Here is a 19541-nt window from a genome sequence, read left to right as displayed (position 1 = left end):
CTCTTTGTGCTGACTTTGACATCCTTCCTGCCAGGCTGGAAACAGAAATTCCTTGAAACTGTTTCCAGCACATGCTCATTTCTGCTGGCCCAGGATCATGTCCAGGCAACTCTTCCCATCCCATGGTATGAGACTGCAGTGGTGCTGCAGGGAGAGGGCAGCTCTACATCCTCCTTTTTTATTCCAGCAAAACACCTTTGGCTGACATGGCTGACATGACACAGCCCTGGCACCTGTAACTACTCCAACATTGTTCCAGGGCCAGTGGCCAGCAACTCAGTACGACCCTTCCACTCCAATGCACCTTCCAAATGAGTGCCAGGTTGTCCAAATGACATCCCAAGAACATATAAAAGATGAAATGAGAGGACAATACTGCACTTAGCTTTTCCCCTAAACCCCTTACAGAATGAAGTTGCAGGGCTTTCTTGTCCCAGATTTTCTCTGTCCAGCAAAGTTGACTGTTTTCATTGAAAGCATCAAAATGTGCTTACTGGAAGATACTGGTGACCAGCTTTTACATCAACAGGTCACAAATCTGGGCATCCACAATGCAATTGGCATACAGCTTTCTCATTCTACATTTGATGAGAAAAGGCATAAAACTGCCTCAAATTCAGATCTGGAGAATTTATTCCTGTATCTTTCTTTTAAGAAGTTGATTGTTAAAGAAAGGTGAGAAACCAGTAGCCTATGGATCCATTAGGTCAAATCCAGACAATGCTGATGAATTTCTTTTGAGGAGAAGGACAGCATTATTTTTCAAGACAATGATTTCAGAACATTCTTCCACTGTGGCTCAGCCTGACTAGCATTCATGTTTTCCTGAGAACTCCACCCAGGGCTTAGACATGTGAGAATGTGTATCATTTCATGAAATCAAAGTCCTATACCCAGCCATGGAAGAAAGTTTTCAAAATTATTGTTTACTGATTTGGTTTCTTGAGGGTCATATGGAAGCAAGCCACCAGCCCCCTGACTTTGAGTCACCTGGCGTGAGGAGAGGCAGCCAGCTCTGCCTGCCTGTTGAAGAAGGGCACCACCAAGGCAGAGCTGTTGGATCTGCAGGCCAGCTTTTTTCAGTCTCCATCCAGGCAACCAGAGCTTCTGCATTCAAGGGAGAAGTCCAGTCCTAGCCCTAAAGCCCTTTATCTAACCTAAAATTCACTGGCACACTTTGGCCATCTACTCCTCTTCAGAAGAGGAAATGGGATTTTCCTATCCCGATTGCTTGGTGCCTCCTAAAACCAGGTACTGAAGCCCTTCTCTCACCCCTTCCCGTTTACAACCCCACAGTATTTTCTTGCTCTGCCTGGTCTGCTGTCATTTAGAGCCACTTTTTCCTGCCAGGTGGGTGACCTGAACCCACCCAGACTGTGCCTTCTGAACTCCCTCAGCCCTGAACCTGCTGAGCTCTGCTGCTCTTTGTGTTAGGTTTGAGTGCCCACAAACACTGCCTGAAAATTGTTTACATCTCTGGAGGCTCTGCATGGGAACCCTGGAAGGCTGATATTTGTTGTCTGTTGATTCAAAGCCACTTAAGCCAGTGAAACTGCACCTTCCACCAGGCAGATTTTATCTTAATGCATTTCTGGGATATATTCTAGTCTTCCACAATAAGGCAGCCCTCCAGGAACAATATGCTGTCTTGTGGGTAACACTGCTCATTTGCCTGAATGTCATCTGCCACAGCCAATTTGGATCAGGTTTTGGATTTCTCCATTGTAAAGCATTTTTGAGTGTTTCTGAAGAATAACAGCCCCTTAGCACAGTCTGGGAGAGCCTTCAAGATAATAACTAATGCACCATGGGCAAATTTAACTTTTTCTATGCCTATAACAAGTCAGAAGCTCTCCACTCCACATACTACTTTTCCCTTATTGAAATTGGCATTCTGTATGCAGTGCCAGTTTTCAGTTTTTGCTTATACTGAGACACCCAAAATAATTTCAGTCAGGTGTAGGGGCTAGCATAGCAAGTGTTCACACACACACTGAAGGCAACTGATATGCACTTGAGATTGTTTAAAAACATAGTGACCACCACCTTCCATTTGATATAAACCAGCAGTTAGCAGGATTATTTCTAACAGAGTTCTATAAAGAAAGCAATTCTGTTGGGTAAGTGATATCACATTAACTTCAAGCTTTCCAATACATCCCAATTAATCACCACAAATATCATTCCATTAGGCTATGTGCCACATGACTAATACATCTGTCAACCTAATTTGCCTATAAACACTCTATACAGAGTTTTGGGTATAAATATAAACACTATATAGAGTGTTTCTATCCAGCAAGCATCATGACAAGTTCTGCTTCTTGTGCCTGGGAGAAAACTGCTGGTTAGACATCCCAATTATAGCAGGCATGGTCTCTGAATAAGCCTCTCTTCTGCAGCCTCCTCTCTTCAGCCTCCTTTTCTGTGGAAAGGAAGATGATTTCTGTGGGTTTATCTCATAAAGTCACCACAAAATCTGCCAGGTCACCTACATTTATCTTCATTGGGAATAATGCTGTAACACTACTGACATGACTTTTTTCAAGGAGCAATACAGATGCACTTCTCTTCTTTACAGAATTAATCTTTTTGAAAGCTGTCAGAATTTTTAAACCCATGAAAACTGGTGGTTTTGAGCTCTGTCATCTCCTTTCTTTTTCATCTTGGACATAAGAGCAGCTTTCTCAACAAAGCAGACCAGTTCTTCTGCCTTTATTTTACCTTGGCAGTCAGTGAGGCAGCCCACTGATAACAAACAATCTCATGTACTTCAAAGACTTAGCAAATCTCTACAAAGCACTATTTTTAGTTTGGTTATCAAACAAATAGACAGTAGCTTATGGAGAATGAAAACAAGCTCCCCTTTTTAAGCATGTTTTGCAATAAGCCAAAGATGATATTGCACAAAACCTTACATCTCCTCTTAAATCAGGGGACTATCACATGGACACTGCTGCTCTCCTTCTCCCAGATGTCATTTCCTCCTGTGCACAGCCACTAGAATGTCTTCGCTGCACTTCTTTAATATCCATTAGCAGAAAGCAATAAATAATTGCACCAAAAAAACCAACCCTTCAAGCCAGTTTTGGGGTAGCTTTAAGCTGCCTTTCATGCAATAAGGGCTTTGGCCTTTTGATAATTTAATCACATGTTCAGCTTCACCCTGCATTTGATTGCTAGTATTCCATCTGTTCTGTATTCTCAACTGAAAAGGAGGGAAGCCAGGAGCACATAAGTAGGCAGGGCTCCCAGGGCCTGCTTCCAGAAAAAAATCCCACTACAGAACTTTGAGAAGTCACCACAAATTCTGTCCTTATGTGACTTGCCCACGAGGACACTCCTGCAAGTTAGTATCTACATGGATGTAATTTTGAAAAAAAATTCAGATTCTAAGATCCTCGGTTTACTTTTGCAAATGGTGTAATTAAAAAAAAATTACTTGGTCTTTGAATAACAAAGTATCAGAGTCTGTTCTAGATGTTAACTGGTGCCCAGGGCTGAGGGCTATGAACAAAGCCTGCTGTAGAGAGAGTTTGCTTTACTTAATGGGAGTCAAGCATCTAAATAAAGACTTGAACTCTGATGCCTCAATTCTCACATGTAAAATGATGAAATGGGATCAGCATGAAGCTGAGGAAAGTGCAAAGGAAAACACTACACAAGAGGATGGTCCTGCAGCCTGGGAACATAATTTGCTCTCATGCACTTTGAAAAAACGCAGCTCTGCAGCTCCAAGAAAGGCTTTGTTTTCCCATGTGACCTGCAATATTCCCAAACAACTCAGACCACAGCCCTCATAATGTCTCATGGCCTGTGAATCAGCTCCAGTCCACTCAAAATTCCTCATCCAGACTCCCTTTTCCTGGACAACAGGCCTGCGTAACATATCCATCCTCATTTCTTCCCCATGCAGCAGGGGCTGCTTATACTGGTCTCCCTGAGTTCATCCAGGATATTCTGAGGAGTGAGTATCATGGAAGGAAGAGGGACAGAGGCTTCAGGAAAGCTGGGGGGAAATCTGAAGAGGGTCTGGATCTAGTCCCTGGGGCTGCCTAGTGAACCAGTCACCTAAGGGACACAATGATCCTTGGTTTAATGAAACAGACAGAATTATTATACCACCAATATTCCAGAGTGACATCCCAAATTAGACAGGAGCTGAGAGCAACACCACTGAATATTAAATAAGGCTTGCTGCACTAAGCCCTAGATTTCAGAAGAGCCCACAGCACAAGAAAAATGCTATTTCAAATGTATCCAGTGTCAGAGGCAGTTCAGCAATATGGAGTGTAAGCCCCAGGCTAGCTCTGCCTGCAATAATCTGCAGGCTTGACTCTGTGACAGATTGAAATGCAGTAATAGTGTTTATGCAACTAATTCTCGTTCTAATCTATTAGTTTATGTAACCTTTGCTCATGGACATACTGACTCATAGTTCTCTGGAATCTAAAGAAAATCTCCTTTAACTCTCTCCCATCCTTCAACCCCTGGTTGCCCAATAAACAGGTTGTCAGAGATCTTGTTCATTCTCTTCGAGAAAAAATTATGTTGGCAATTGGAAAAAAGGTATCAGTTAAATTTCTCAAAACCAGGGTTCTTCTCCATGCATACCAATGAAGTCTTGTAATAAACTCACCTGTGATGGGCAGGTGTCCTTCAGGTTAGCATTTCCAACCACAGCATGTACCATTTTAGCCCAGGCTGGGAAAGGTACAGGAATTGTTTGCTTCTCCTGCAGAGAAAAAATACTGCTTTCTAGCATTTAGACTTTTTTTTTTTTCCTGAGTAAAGCAAGGCAACAATATCTGTGTCAGTGACACTTATTCTTCCTAGCTTGAAAGATTTACTTTCATCCTTCTCATATTTCTTGTATTTCCTAGAACATTCTCACATCTATTTTAAGTGAAGAGCTAACCACAGGAACAGTGTGCAGAATTCCTTCTGCAGCAGTCACAACTCTAGTGATTACCACACAAAACATGCCCACATCAGCTTATTTTATCCCTTCCTGGCTAGGCTCTAACATAGATTTTTGAAAGGATTTTGAAAGGATCAACCCTTTTTGAGTTGGTTTTTTTGTGTGTTGTGGGGTTTTTATGTTTGTTTGGGGTTTTCTTGTTTTGTTTTTGTGGGAGTTTTTGTTTGTGGGTTTTTTGTGTGTGTTTTTTTTGTTTGTTTTGGTTTGGATTTTTTTGGGTTTTTTGATGTTGTTGTTGTTTTGCCTAGGTTTTTTGGGTTTTTTGTTGCCACTGGAATAGCTCACACAGCTGCTGCAACGTTGCCCTCATGACACTCGTTAAGAACCCTGTACCTGATTTAATTTCTAACCCTGTATTGAGGATTCCTAAACAGACCAACCTGACTGACATCAACTGGAATCAAAAGTATTTGGAGCCAAACCCCATAGTACTGGGTATATTTAGGAGACACCACCATGTATTTCTGATGCCTGCTGCACACTATCAGTACTAGACAAATACTCTGTAAATGGATCAGGCATTCCTCATTCCTTGTTGCAAAAGCAGTGTAAGAATGGGCAGAGTGCCTCTCTGGTGAGTTCCTTTGCAGGTGGGCTGGTGCCCCAGCAGGTTCCTGTCACACCGAGCCAGGAGCTGGCTCCCAGAGAGCTGGGTCAGTTCCAGCTCCGCCCTGTGGGGCCCTTGCCAAGGACACGGAGCAGGGACAGCCCCAGGGTGGCACCCGCTGGCCCCCTCCTGGCCACTGGGCAGACACAAAGGCATCGCTTACCCACATGAAAGAACGACTTCATTGTGTCAGAGGTTTACTCTTTATTTCCTACAATCAGCATTTTAACTTTTTTTTCTTACATCTTTGACCCTCAAGATCTCCCTACAGTCTTTCCCAGGCTTTTGAGTAACCTTTAATTCTTTTTAAACACAAAAATGTATGGGATGGCACCTATAAATCTGAGGCTGGTATACAGAGAGCAGTTTTAGGTGCTGCAGAAACATCTTTAAGTTAGAGGAAACAGATCTACAGCTTTCAGTATCTGATTCCAAAAAAGAAACATCACCTTTTGCTCTCAGTTAAAAGTTTGCATCCCCTAAGGCTGTACCAGTAAGGGCTGTATTACACATGGTGTAATTGCTATGCCACATATACAATTGTGTGCTTCTCTGCAAATCTTAAGATGGATTAGTGTCTACAGATTCACCTGCCTGCTCAGCAATCCCTCCCCATTTGTCTAATTCACATTATGTCTGGTCTAAATTCATTATCACTCACTCACAGAGGGTGAGGCTTAGGAAAAGCTGTCTAAAATAAACACCAGCCTTGCCTTAGAGCAACTTCTGTTGTTCACTACAGCTGTGTGAACAGTTCACTTTTCCTGTGTACACATACAATCTTGCAAGGCCCTGCCAAAGTTACGGGGTTTAGATTACTCTTATCAAGGCCAGGAAGTGTACAAAACTGGAACAAAAAGCCAGATATTGCCCCCCAAAATCTTTAAAACCATGCAAGCCAGAGCTACACAAGTAGTTTTCTCTGCAAAGGTCTCTACTTGTGCATATTATCTCTGAACTTGGAGTTTATTAATAAAGTAATTTTAGAAGGACATTTTGTATACTTATTTTCTTAAAACATCAACAGCTTGCTAACTTTCTTAATGCAATTTACATTAGCAAAAACCCTTGCAACCCTAAGAACACACTCTAGTAAAAGCAAACCTGAAATTCCTATTATAAAACACAGAAAGGAAAAGTCATTAGAAAGGAATAAATGTTTGCATTTTTCCATTTTTGTTCATGCATTCAAAAAAAAAGTCACCTGTAACGAATTTTTTGCTTTGCTCTACTATTTGCACCAAAGCCCAGCTTTGGACAGGAGGTGGTGCTATAGCCTGTACATATTTTGCTATTAGGCAACACCAATAGCTAAAGCTTACTAAAAGCAAAAGGATAAGATAAAAAAAGAGAAACATTCTAAATCCTGTAGAAGTGCTGGCATGCAGACTTTACTTACAGATGCTTTCATATAAGTAGGTATTCTGTAACACTGCTAAAAAGTTTTGTAAGAAGGCACTAAAATATTTGTGTCTATCAAGGACTTCAAATACCTAGCGAAACATGATTATCAAAGCATGGAAAAAAACCTGTCATGCACAGCTCTGGGCAAGCTGCAACAGTTTTTATGTGGCCAAGGCTCTGTTGAGCAGCTCTGGGCCATGAGGAAACTGATGGAACAGTGGAAGATTTTTGCAGCTTCAGTGAGAGCATTCTGTCTGCCTCTCCCTGAAGAATGTCAAGGTTAGCTGCAGGGTCAGATTTACTGGGCCAGGATGAAATGCCAAAGCAGGAATCCAAACTAGCCAAATGGCTAGGTTAATGCCCTTTCCCCCTCTTTCCTTTCTTCTTTTGCTGTCCTTCTCCTCATGCCCATTTAGAAGCACCAAACATGGCATCTTTTGAAGATTTTTTTTTTCTTGCTGTCCATGTTGCCCTGTCTCTATGCCCATTTTCCACCTGTAATTTTACTGGGAGAGCTGTTCTGGATTGCAGTCTGCTTGACAGTGACTAGGATCAGCAGCCAAGCTGAGAGAAAACAATTGTGGAAGACTCGTTCCCTTCTGGCTGCACTTCCTCTCCCATTCTCATCTTTTCTTTGGAAAAAAACTAACAAATGACTCCCAGAATGGATCCAAGGGGTACTTTCTAAGAGAGTAGATCTTTCTTTCAAATATTCCTTTCTGAAACTATCAATTATCCATAACCTGCTAAAGCCAAGAACTAGGTGTCAGACCAAGGCCAACAGCAGATTGTGGGAGAAATTCTTATCTCAGTTACACAAGTCTGGATCTGGAGGAACTCCAGTTATTAAACAATCTATAAAATTAGGATAACAATAAGTATTATTTCAAAAATGTTTGTGATGGTTAACTACCAGTAATTAATGCTGGTATAGAAATCAGGCAATGGTTGCCTGGAAATGAAAGGCACTATAGAAATTCTAAGTACTCATTATTTCTGCCATTTGCAATTATGCTTTTCAATGTAATCTATTTGTTGTAGTCAGGGTGCCCATCAATGCTCCCTGCAGATCCCAATCTATTGTTCCTGAATAATTCACTGGTCTCAATAACATTAGTTCACATTTAATTGGGGGGAAAAAAAAAGTTTACCTCTTTCTAGATGCCATTACAGATGAAGGTATAACCAAGATGAAAGTCAAATTTCACAAACATGAGGGAGTGGGTCTGAAGGCAGAATAACTTGAACATATTTCACTTGAAGATCATTCTACGACTGCAAAATGGGATTTAAAAAATAAATTAAAACCATTTTACTGAATGGGATTTGTTGAAGCTTTAAGATTATTAATAAATTATAGTAGGAGTTGGACTTCAGTGTAAAATGAGGCTACAATTACTTACCTTTCTAAAGACCTATTGATGCTTGTGATCCTACAACTATATCTTCTTTAAATACTTTTCTATCCTTTATCAAGGAATGTTCCTATAAACAGATTTAAGTAATTACATTCAATCAAATTAACTGTAAATCAGAACTGGATAAAAATCAAGTAAATACTGATTTTTTTCAAAGATATTCCTCTTTTAAAATACATATGTTGAATTTCACCCATTCTAGTGGGAATTACATTAATATATGATAAATTATTTGTTATTACTTAGATGGTGCCAAATGAGCAATGTTACACCACTGTTTTTAAGGTAATATACTTTGGAAAATTGTTTTGTGACAGAATTTTTAAGTGGTCTTTTAAAGCTCAAGGTTTGACTGTAAGATGTCCCTGGATAGGGACACTGAAAAATGTCTATGTTACAAAATACGCACCAGAAACACAGAATATTTATAGTACAATATCTAGGTCCACAAAACATGAACCTCTTAGCTGTTCAGGGATTTAGGCTAAGAAGGAGGCTGCAATTAGAGATACAGGAGGGTATAGTTGTGTTTCATGTCCTGTATTTATTCTGATTTCCAGCTGTTGCAAGAACTCAGCAGAGAAAGACTGAAACCAGGAACTTCACAGTGGAGCAGAGAATCAAAATTAAAGCTCCCTGCTCAGCAGCTTTGCCATTGACTCTTCCACAGGAACTTGGGGAGGGAGGGAGGGATCTGCCCCTCCAGGCCATGCTGTCCCATCCCCTGGCTCTCTGAAACAGGAGCTCAGTCAGCAGCTGCTTTTGGCTTCCCAGCTGTCCAACTTCCCACTGCTCACACAGGCTGTGTGGGAGCCAGAGCATCTGGGACTTCACTGCTAGCAGTGCTCAGGAAAGCAACCAGGTGTTCAAACCAACCTCAGCACTCCTCACAAAGCCACAGAAGCGAGCTCAAGCAAGAAAAAGCAGGCAGATTTTGTCGTGCCACACAACTCAAAAATTTTGGTTGCCTCAGACTGCTTACAGACATTATCCTGACAAGTGCAAAACTGCTGAGGAAAAAACCTCTACTTCAGCGTTTGCACTAATTCAATGGAGAAATAAGAGTAGCAAAAGCACTGACTAGGCAAAATTTCTTTAATAATTGACTATCTTACTAAAATATATGAAGCTTTTTCTTTTTTGGGTAAAAATTATCTAAATACTTTCTTCTTTCCAGAGGACTCAAAAATTAATAGAAAAAGGTTAACCATGCTACATTTACAGCAGAACATTTTAAATGCAATGAAAAGAATTCTAAGATTCTACAGAAATAGAGGGTCCTATTTCATTAGGATCTTACTGGTTTTAATTCCTTTGCATTTCTTTGGCTTTTAGATTAAACAGCACTTTGCACTACACATGCAACAGTTGTGAAGAGAACATGTAATACAAACAGCTATTAAATTTAAGGTATAGGTTCTTGTCATACTGGGTGTGATAGAAGCATTAGGAGACAAAAGGTGATGGCAAATACTTTGTTTCTGAACTATGCATGAGTAATTTAGCTGGCTAAGATCTGGTTGGTTATATTTATTACACTCTCAGAGATTAAAGACCATTACGTTTGTAAATACAAACAGAAAGGGCTGTAATTGCAATTGGCTAAGGAGATATGTGGTCCTTTGTGCTTACATATTTTGTTAAAGATATAAAAGAAATGCATGCTATTTCTTGCCCACACGAATATTCAGAATTAAGCTACTAACATCAAAGAATTTTTCTGAGTGCAACTGCAGCTTTTGGAGTTCTGTCACACCGGCAGAGCCGCACAGGTGCCTTTTTAGGGCGGACAGAGGATTTATGCAGCACAGCGGTCAGCATCATTCCTGCCCGACCCCCTTCCCTCCCGGGAAGACCGGCAATGTCCGGCCTCGGGGAGCCTGGGACGGCGCGGGATCTGTCCCGCACGGGTCCCTTCGCTGTTCCTGAGCCAGAGCTGCCTCTCTGAGCTGCTCTGCCAGCCTGTGCGGAGTGCGAGCCGCGGGGGCGGGCCGGGGAGGGGCACAGCGCTCGGACAGCGGGGCGGCGGCGGGCACTCGCCCCGGGCCCGCGGGAGCAGCGGCACCCATGCCCGGTAAGTGCCGGGGGCGCCGGGAGGGAGGCAGCGAGGGGGCCCGGCTCCTCCCGCAGCCCGCCAGGGAACGGGCAGGATGGGGCTGCAGGGCGGGCAGCACCGCCCGGAGCGCCCGACAGAGCACAGCCCGGCCCTGGAGACGGGCACAGCAAACTGGAATCTTGCCTCCACTCCCCCTCAATTATTTAATTTATACTAGGGCTTAAGCCCAGTATATTATCAAATAATAGAAATTATTTAATTTACACGTGGGCTTAGGCGGTGTCTTTATATGGGGATTAAAGCTTGCGTTGGAGAATGTAAACTTGCGAGCTCGTAAACTTGCTCATAAGCCAAAAGGCTTACTGCAAAGTTTAAGTAAAGCTTATTAAAAGCATACAATCCGACAGTAAGCAAAAAGGGAAGGAATCCCAGAGGAGACAGAGGATGCCTGTCAACACCTGCTCTATGCTAGGATAAAGCTGGTACCTATTAGCAGGAGACAGTCCCCTGGATTGGTGGGGGGAGATGCAGTGGTCCAACAGGTCTCTTCCATCTGCTCTGCCATGATCCTGTACCACAGCATGATACAATATATGAATTTGTCATGATGACAGGTAGTTTTTTTAAAAGATACATGTTTTCTCCCTGCACACAAAGGATGCAACTTATCTCAGTGCTTGATTTGTGACTAGTGCTACATTGTGCACTAAGCCACTGGTTCTGTTGCTGATCTAATCAGATAAGATGGTTTAAAAGTGAAACAAATTCTCCTTACTCTCATTAAATTACAGGTAACTATGGAAATGAGTAAAACTTTACCTTATATCTACAGCTGTGTAAAGTTAAAAAACCCCCAGAATTTGAGTCTATGCCTATGGGTGTGTCATGAATACTTATCATTCTACAGTGAACAAATTCAGTACAAACTCATTAACTAAGAGACTGGAAACTCCTTCTCTTACTCCAAAATCAATGCACACCTTTCTTATTGTCTTTAATACTAAATGGTGACAAACTGGCTATAGGGGAACACAGGACTAGCTGCTGAGAGCATCAAAGACTTGTAAATGAAGAGGACAAGTTAAACAAAGACCTGTACAGCTTGCTTGAAATGTTAACCTTTCAGATCCTTATGTTAGACAGTAAAAGCATCAGCCATATAGTTATTTGTATTGTTTATAGTGCACCTACGTGAAGGAAACAATTTCTATTATGTTTTTGGACATTAAACTGAAGCATTTTTTTCTGTATTTGGCCTTCTCAGATAAATGTGAGTCTGACTGAAGATATATTTGAGCATGCCCTGCAAAACTAAAAGGAACAAACACAAAATTCCCATGCTCATATGCATTTCCTCATACTGTGCATTCTTATAAAGGAAAACCAATTTACCTACATGGCACAATTAGATTTGTCTCTGTATTAATATTAACCCACATCAAGCAGGTGCTTGTTTCCTGTTGCTCAGAATAAGGATTGCAGTGATAGCCTGGCTGAATGCTGGACCCTACTCAGTTCACCTACCAGCTGCAGGGACAGCAAAGTGCTGTTGCTGTGGCACAGCCGTGAGCAGGGTGGCTGCTCCGTGGTGGTGCTGGGAGACAGGAGTGACTGTGTGACTCAGGGAAGCAGCCAGCCAATTCCAGCAGAGCCTAAAGCAACACACCTGGAGGGGAGCTGCAAAACCAACTTGGCTCCAGTGACTCCACCAAATGCAGGAAAATGAGTCAAGATCAGATTAAGGCCTTTGAGGCGCTATGGCCAGGTTAATTTATAGCACAAGGTAATTACTTAAGTGTTCTGTAGCTGAAGGACATTTCATGTCACTTATTGCAACAGAGGCACACTGAAAAAGATCAGCAATATATGTATTTGCAACTCACCTCCCATACTGTTTAAAGCTCAAAGAAATAAACTAAATTAAATGAAAATAGTTTGAAACCATTCAAAACTATTATTTGATAGTCAAAACTATCACTAGTGTTAACTGATTACTTTGTGCCTGTATTGTCTTTATTTCACTTGTACCGTTGTACAGAGATGTCTAAATGCAAAGTACCTACCAAGCAGAGTCAGATAAAAAGAAAAAGGAATAAAGCATAACCAAGCTAACTCTACCTAAAAGCAGAGAAGAGGAAAAAATTCAGTACCCGTTGCGAGAAAATGCCAGGTCACTTCACTACTTCAGTTTCAGGGGAGACCTTGAGAACTGTCAGCACTGAGTACTCAGCTGCTCCTGAGCTGTCTGTCATGGCTGCAGAGTGGAAGATAGTTCTAGAGTTTAGGTATACAGCAAAATAATCTTTGCAGCCTATCACTACAGCATTCTCAGTAAACATGTGAAAGCAACGAATTGAGCCCATTATCAATTGTCTACCCTTGGTCTAATGAGAAATTCTCACAACAGAATGTCTCATATTCATATTAATTTATTAGGTTTTATTTGGGTTTTGGTTTGTTCATAGTAATTATAACAAGATTTTGTTGTATGTTAAGTACTCATGGTTCAGGAAACTGTGTTTAATGGATATTTAACTTTGACTTCACAGATCAGGAAACACATGCATCCTTAGAAAGAAAACAACCCATAGCTTTACTTTGTTCCTTGTGGCAGGGTCTAGATTCAATTCAACATAGAAGAATAGTTGGAAGAACAAACCAAACCAAACCAAAATAATGGTACCTTTCATATTAGGTGTTCCAGGGTTCTCTTTTTCTTCCATTATGCAAGCTCTAGCACTTCTGCCATGCTAAGGTAAACGTTAATGCAAAACAAGAGCCTGAGCAATTCTTTGGCATTTGGGGTTTTCCATGTCTGTAGTCTCACATTGCAGCAACTGCCAGTGCTTCTGAATACTGTAATCTGTCACTGCCATTGCCACAAGTCTTCAGGTGCTGAACCATGCTATAACCAAACAAATTGAGCTGAATGCTTCATTTAAAAATAATTTTGGAATGGTTCTTGTTAGCTTTAATATTCCTGCCTACACCCAAAATATACTTTGATCCTCCTATGATGTTTTGTGTGCTTTTATGTTTGAACAGAACAAGCAGTTGCTGTGGCTGGAGGTATAATAGGAGGAATCCTTTTATTTGTTCTCCTTGGAATAACTGCATATCTACTCTGGAAAAAATTTTGCCGCCTCTTTTCTTATGAAAAGCTCATCAATCCTGTCAAAACAACAAATGCAAATGCCATTTTCCAGGATCAGGCAAAGTCTGAAATTCATCTGAAAAGCACAAGGTACCTATTTTCATTTTGTTTTTAAAGCATATGCTATGTAATTTATTTCAACTTGTCAAATGAGCAGGTGATCCAAAAATATGCATGTACAGAAATAAAGGAGATCCCTAAATTATATGAAAACATCAGTCATGTTCTATTTTGTTCCTTTAGGAAAAGGATAATTAACTATGAAAGTAATGATTATTCTTGATTTATTTAAGAGAGAGAATATATTCAAGTGTAATTGGAGAATGGATAGCTTTACCCATTAGACAAACCCAGCCCATGTTCCAGAGTCATTTCTAGCCTAATAACAAAAACAACAGGACTTCAGTTCAGGAAGGAGACTCTCTAAGAGAATTAATCATTGCAGGGGTTTTGGGCTCTAAAACACACAGCTGCAGTTAATTCTTCCTTTCCTTTGACAGATAAATTCTAAAAGGAAGGAAAGGGGGAAAGAGAAGAATCTGTCAGAAAACCTAATGTGCCTCACTGTCTTTTTATGCATTAAGCAATTGATTTTATTTTTACCTTTGCATATCTGTAGAATTTTTACAGTCTGACATAAGAACGGTAAACTTACTACTCTTATCAAGTTTGATTTCCAGCTTTAAACCAGAAGGTTTCAAGTGCTGTTGTCTTGAGCAGATCCAGAAGCGTTCCATTTATCATTCCACCAACGCTGCATGGGCGAGACTGGATTCACCTGACCAATGAGGAACAGGTTCAGCAAGACAGGGACCCCTTCATGACCCCTCAGTCTGGGCCACGGTCATCATTTCATTCTTTGGGTATAGCATTGCAAAAATGGCACTATTTTTAAGGGTAGGGTGGCTTTACATAATTTAGTAGTTTATTAGATACAAAATTTAGTATTATGTATCTTGGGGGCACACCAGAGATTGCATTACACAAGCCCTAAATGCTCCATACATTTATACATTTTATGTATGAGAATTGGGCAAGAATGTAGGAATTTTGGTCCCAGTGCTGTGGTACCTTGCACATTTGGCAGACAAAGCAATCTCTCCTCTCATATTTTGTAAAGGCCAGGAAGTCTCTGCTGTCCCCAGAAACAGCAGTCACCAGCTGCACACTTCAACAACAAATAGCTAGAAATAACCAGGTACAATCACAGGAGTAAGAGAAATAAAAGTGTGCAGCCTACAATTACTCCCCCAAATTTGAGGGAAAATGAAATAAAATATTAAATTCTTACAAAAAATTGATTGTTAATAAAGAGGGGAATCTGGTTTACCCAAATACAGCAGTGGTTATAAAAATGCCTGCAATGGTTCTTGAGGCTAATCTGAGGGCTCTTGTTTTGCCTTTTCTTGTAGCTGGAGCTTATGTTGTAGGAACCATTAACCCAGATCTGTACAAGTTTCCTGAAGACAAAAGTGAAACAGACTTTCCTGATGGCAGCATTGGCCGCCTCTGGTTCTCCATAGAATACGAGCAAGAGTCAGAAAGGCTCCTTGTCTCCTTGATCAAAGTCAGAAAGCTGCAGCCTCCTGCTGATTCCTGCAGTTCATTTGTGAAAATCTACCTGCTGCCTGATGAAAGAAGCTACCTGCAGTCCAAAACAAAACGTAAAACTCTTAACCCACAGTTTGATGAAAACTTTGTTTTCCAGGTACTTTTTCTTTTGATGAGGCAGATTTTTGTTTACAAATATTAACTTGTCAAACTACAGTACAAGTTTGTATGTTCACAATGTTCCTACCAAGATAGAAGTTGTTTCCACCAGAGACAGGATTTTTTACTGGGGCTTCTGGAGATCCTGGGCTACAGAAGTGTGTGGCTCCAGAACTGCTCTTACCTCTGGTCTGTACCAAAGTTAAGGGTTCCAGAACTTGCCCTGGGAATAACAAAAACTCCAGTTTGAACTACAGCTGAGCAGTTCAGCCCAGCAGTTCTAGAAGCCCAGAAGGAGCCAATACTGACATAATGCTTTCACAGCTTTTGGCTCCTTTGCTGGGCAAGTAGGCTAGACAGCAGAACCTGGGAGGTATCTCTGGGCTGCTGTTTGTACAGTACTGCACAGCTTGGCTTCCCATGCTAACAAGCTTTTTTTTTGGTTTTAAAGGTTTGTCACAAGACAAAAGCTTTAAAACCAAAAAAAGTTTGTGTTACAGATTCTAAACATTTGAGTCTGAGAGTGAATGCATCACACAGCACTAGATCCATGTGAGCTAAAAAAACACCAACTAACTTCATAGCTTTCAAATGAACTTGTATGTTAGCTTGGATCTTGACTTCTGCATAGCTCAAATTTTAAAAGTACTTCAAATAATTAAAGGAAATCTCCACCTAAACTTACCACAGTTTGTAAAATATTTCCTCTGAAGTCATGCTAGAATAGGAAAGTGTCAGATGTTTTATAATTATTAATATTCTTCATTTTCCTGTACAGGTTTCCAGTAAAATGTTGCTCCAAAGGACACTAAAGTTTTTGGTTTATCATGTTGATAAACAGAAGAAGCACCATCTCCTAGGCCAAGTTATCTTTCCACTAAAAAATGAAGCATTAACTGAGGACAACAAACTGGTTATATGGAGAGATCTGGAGAAAGAAATCTTGGAGGTATGTGATACCAGGCTGCTTGGCACTGTGGAACTTCTGTCATCTTACAAGTATTGGAAGGATGTAGCTGAAGTAGAGCTATGTTCTAATTCAAATGCAAGTACCTCAAATGCAAAAGTACTTCATAAACATTTGGAATAGAAATTCCCCTCTTACCAACCTGCAGATCCATAGGTGTTGTAAAGGGAGCACCCAGATGCTTTAAAAAGTTACATGAATTAGGAGGTCGTTACATAAGAACTTTTGTTATTTGCTTCTCTTTTCAATTCGTAAGAGCAGAAAAGAGCAGAAGAGGCAAAGAAATAGATACCCCCTGGAAAAGAGTAATTCTGAGGGTTAGGAAGGCTGATTAATTGGTTCCATCAAATGTTACAAGAGCATAAATAAAGCCATTAAAACTCACTCATACACCTTAGTGAGTATGAGTGAGTTGTAATGGCTTTACATGCTGACAGAAACTATTAGCATGAAAAAAGATTAGTCGTCCCATCTGACCACACAATGAGGGAGTTTTTCCAGACATATTTGACAGGTGTTGTTCTGCTTCCAAAGCCTCCTTCAGAGCATGGTGATATCCAGTTCTCCCTGAGCTACAATGACTACCTGGGCCGTCTCACTGTGGTGGTTCTCAGGGCCAGGGGATTAAAGCTCCAGGAGGAGAGCCCTGCTGTTGGTGAGTGGGATTTCCTCCCTGCTATCAGCTCCACAATTCCTGTTTTAATTTGCTCCTTCCTCACCTGTACATCCAGGCTTGTGCTGTGGGACTCTGACAGGAACAAATAAACATCCTGGTGATTTGAATGGAAAAAAGCCATATTTTGCTCTGAGGCAATTAGATTTTGATAGCTTAGTTTTGCTATGTTTGGGGTTTGTTTCATAATAAAAGGTTTGTCCTGTGGCAATTGGTGGAGCAACATCCTTTTGCTGCTCTCCAGCCCAGAGAAGGCAGCATTTCAGGGGATATTGACATGAACAGTTGCCTCAAGTCAAATTCCCAGAGGTAACAGCTGCAGGACAACTGCTTATGCTGAACAGCTGTCCTGGGAGGAACTGAGTTGGGAGAAAAAAATCCCAGTTTAGGGCAGCCTGGCTGTTGTTCAAAGGACCATGGCATGGAGTCACAATTTTCTTCCTTAGTGCAGAGGGTTTCTTCTGGTACATTATACTCACATTTCCCTGGTCTGAGAGATTACCTCAAAATGCTCTTTAAATCCAACACTCAAAAGCAAAAACAGATGAAGAACCAAACTTGTATTTCAGTCTGTAGTGATTTCTTGCAGGGCTTTGAAGCTAAACAATATAAATGCAAAAAACAGCTACCATTAAAAAAAAAAAGCAGCTTAGTCCTCTATATACACACATCACTATGAAGTTGGTTTTTTTGACTGAACAAATTAAGCCTTCAAAAAATTCTCCACAAGATGAAAGAAAGGCACAGAAACATAAGATCAAGGATGTAGGGTAAGACTATGGCTGCTTATTTAGCACTTAAATTGGAAAGTGCACTGCAAAACTGAACCCTCAGTACTTTGTAGGCTCCCTGCTTTATGTCATGCCGTCACATGTTCCATGAATCTTTCACAACCTGATGTTATAATTGATATTGACTCCCAAAAGGAAGAAACTCCTTAAGCCATCTCCCAACTGCTTCTTGAAGATGTCTTTTAGTCTTGAATTTTTTTTTCTCCAAGGTGTGTATGTCAAAGTCTCACTAATGAACCATAATAAATTCATCAAAAGTAAAAAGACAGCAGCTCTTCTGGGAACTCCCAATCCTGTGTACAATGAAACCTTCAGTTTCAAGGCAGATCAGACAGAGCTGGATACAGCAAGCCTGAGTCTATCTGTGCTCCAGAGTAACAAAGGAGAAAGTAAGTTATATAAATCATTACAGTCATATAAATTATTACAGTCAAGGTGTCAAATCTCTTACATATTTGAGACATGTTTAAACCTGAGAGGAAGTAATTCCTTTTCAGCAATAATCATAAAACATGTAAGAGTTTTGAGGTATTTCAAAGGCTATTTCTTTAAAAGAAGAACAACTTATTTGTAGTTAAGCATATGTCTGTCTTTCAGAGGCTAAATTTCATGGAAGACATGAATAAAATCACTGCAGACTGGTCAATGCCAGTACAAGGTGCTGTGCCTTTGTTTCATTCCAGTATCCCATTAAAACAAGCTTATGTGAACACTTATGTGTGTAACACACAGCCTGAAAAACTGTGTGGCTGTTCACTCTAGGCACATTTGAAAGAGGAATAGGTATTTTAATTCTCTCAGCAGTGAGAAAGAAGAAAGATTAGCAAACATCCCCATTCCCTGGCAGAAAACCTGATGCTTGAGGCCACCTCTTACTGTTAGAGAATCCATTAAGGAGTTCTGCTTACAGAAGCAAATCAGAATTCAGTATTTCCACTGCTCACAAGAAAAACATCTCTGCAGTGCAAATATGATCTCAATAATTTTCCCCATTCATAGCTGAAAAATCCAGGCATGAATAAACAATCTGGTCCTTGGCAGTGGCAACACACATATTACAGCTCCCAGCTGGCTCAGTAACTGCATTTATTTCTTGCAAAGCCAAAGCATCATGTGAATCCTACTGAGGTTGCTGATGCCCAAAATTAGGGCACACTTCCCCAGTAAACCTGAGGTAAAGGGGCAGGGCAGATACAGATCAGATATTTGTGCCTTGGAGATGTTTTAGTTTAACTGCAGGCAAAAGGACAGGCCTGCATTGACTAAACACCCACTTACTGGATGGGCCTACCTTTTTTAATGCTGAACCTCAGCAGGCAAAAGCTACAAAACCTGAAGTCCAGAGTTATTTCCTTGAGGAATATTTTGTTCTAAAAATACCTTTTAGAACCGGCATTACTTGGAGAAATACATGTTGATATTCCAATATAGGCAAGGATTTCAGAGAAGCATCACAGGTGCTCATCACTAACTGCTTTCTTTTTTCCCAGAAACACTTCTGCTGGGACGAGTAGTAGTTGGGCCTTTCATGTACACACGTGGCAGAGAACTGGAACACTGGAATGAGATGATGAGCAAGCCCAAGGAGCTGGTCAAACGATGGCATGCTCTCTGCCACAGCACATGAACAGCACTGAGAAAAAAAAAACCTTAACATGGAAAAGCTCTTACTGTCTTTCTCACCTAAATGATACAAAAATCTTCGCTAAGATTTTGTACCCGAAGAAGAATAAAGTAAATTATTTCCTTGACCAAACACAAATAAAAGATTTGGTTCCTG

The 19541-nt window shown here is 40.8% G+C and overlaps 1 protein-coding gene across 3 annotated transcripts in view; it reads left to right on the top strand.

Moving 5' to 3' along the window:
- LOC135306374 (synaptotagmin-15-like) overlaps positions 1-19541 on the top strand; it is a 21350-nt gene extending 1809 nt beyond the window's left edge. Inside the window, exons 1-8 of one of the 3 annotated variants that reach the window (XM_064430188.1) lie at positions 10143-10484; positions 13512-13710; positions 14341-14483; positions 15033-15328; positions 16109-16279; positions 16832-16952; positions 17971-18150; positions 19252-19541. In XM_064430188.1, coding sequence (XP_064286258.1) covers positions 10478-10484; positions 13512-13710; positions 14341-14483; positions 15033-15328; positions 16109-16279; positions 16832-16952; positions 17971-18150; positions 19252-19388 — 1254 coding nt within the window. In that variant the 5' untranslated portion in view covers positions 10143-10477 and the 3' untranslated portion in view covers positions 19389-19541. Of the gene's footprint in view, positions 1-10135; positions 10485-13511; positions 13711-14340; positions 14484-15032; positions 15329-16108; positions 16280-16831; positions 16953-17970; positions 18151-19251 lie in introns of those variants that run through there. The other 2 variants (XM_064430190.1, XM_064430189.1) reach the window with 2 other exon arrangements.

The sequence above is a fragment of the Passer domesticus genome, chromosome 8 (assembly GCF_036417665.1).
Source record: "Passer domesticus isolate bPasDom1 chromosome 8, bPasDom1.hap1, whole genome shotgun sequence".
In the NCBI taxonomy this organism is placed as follows: Eukaryota; Metazoa; Chordata; class Aves; order Passeriformes; family Passeridae; genus Passer; species Passer domesticus.
This window is presented reverse-complemented; position numbering and strand designations above follow the sequence as displayed.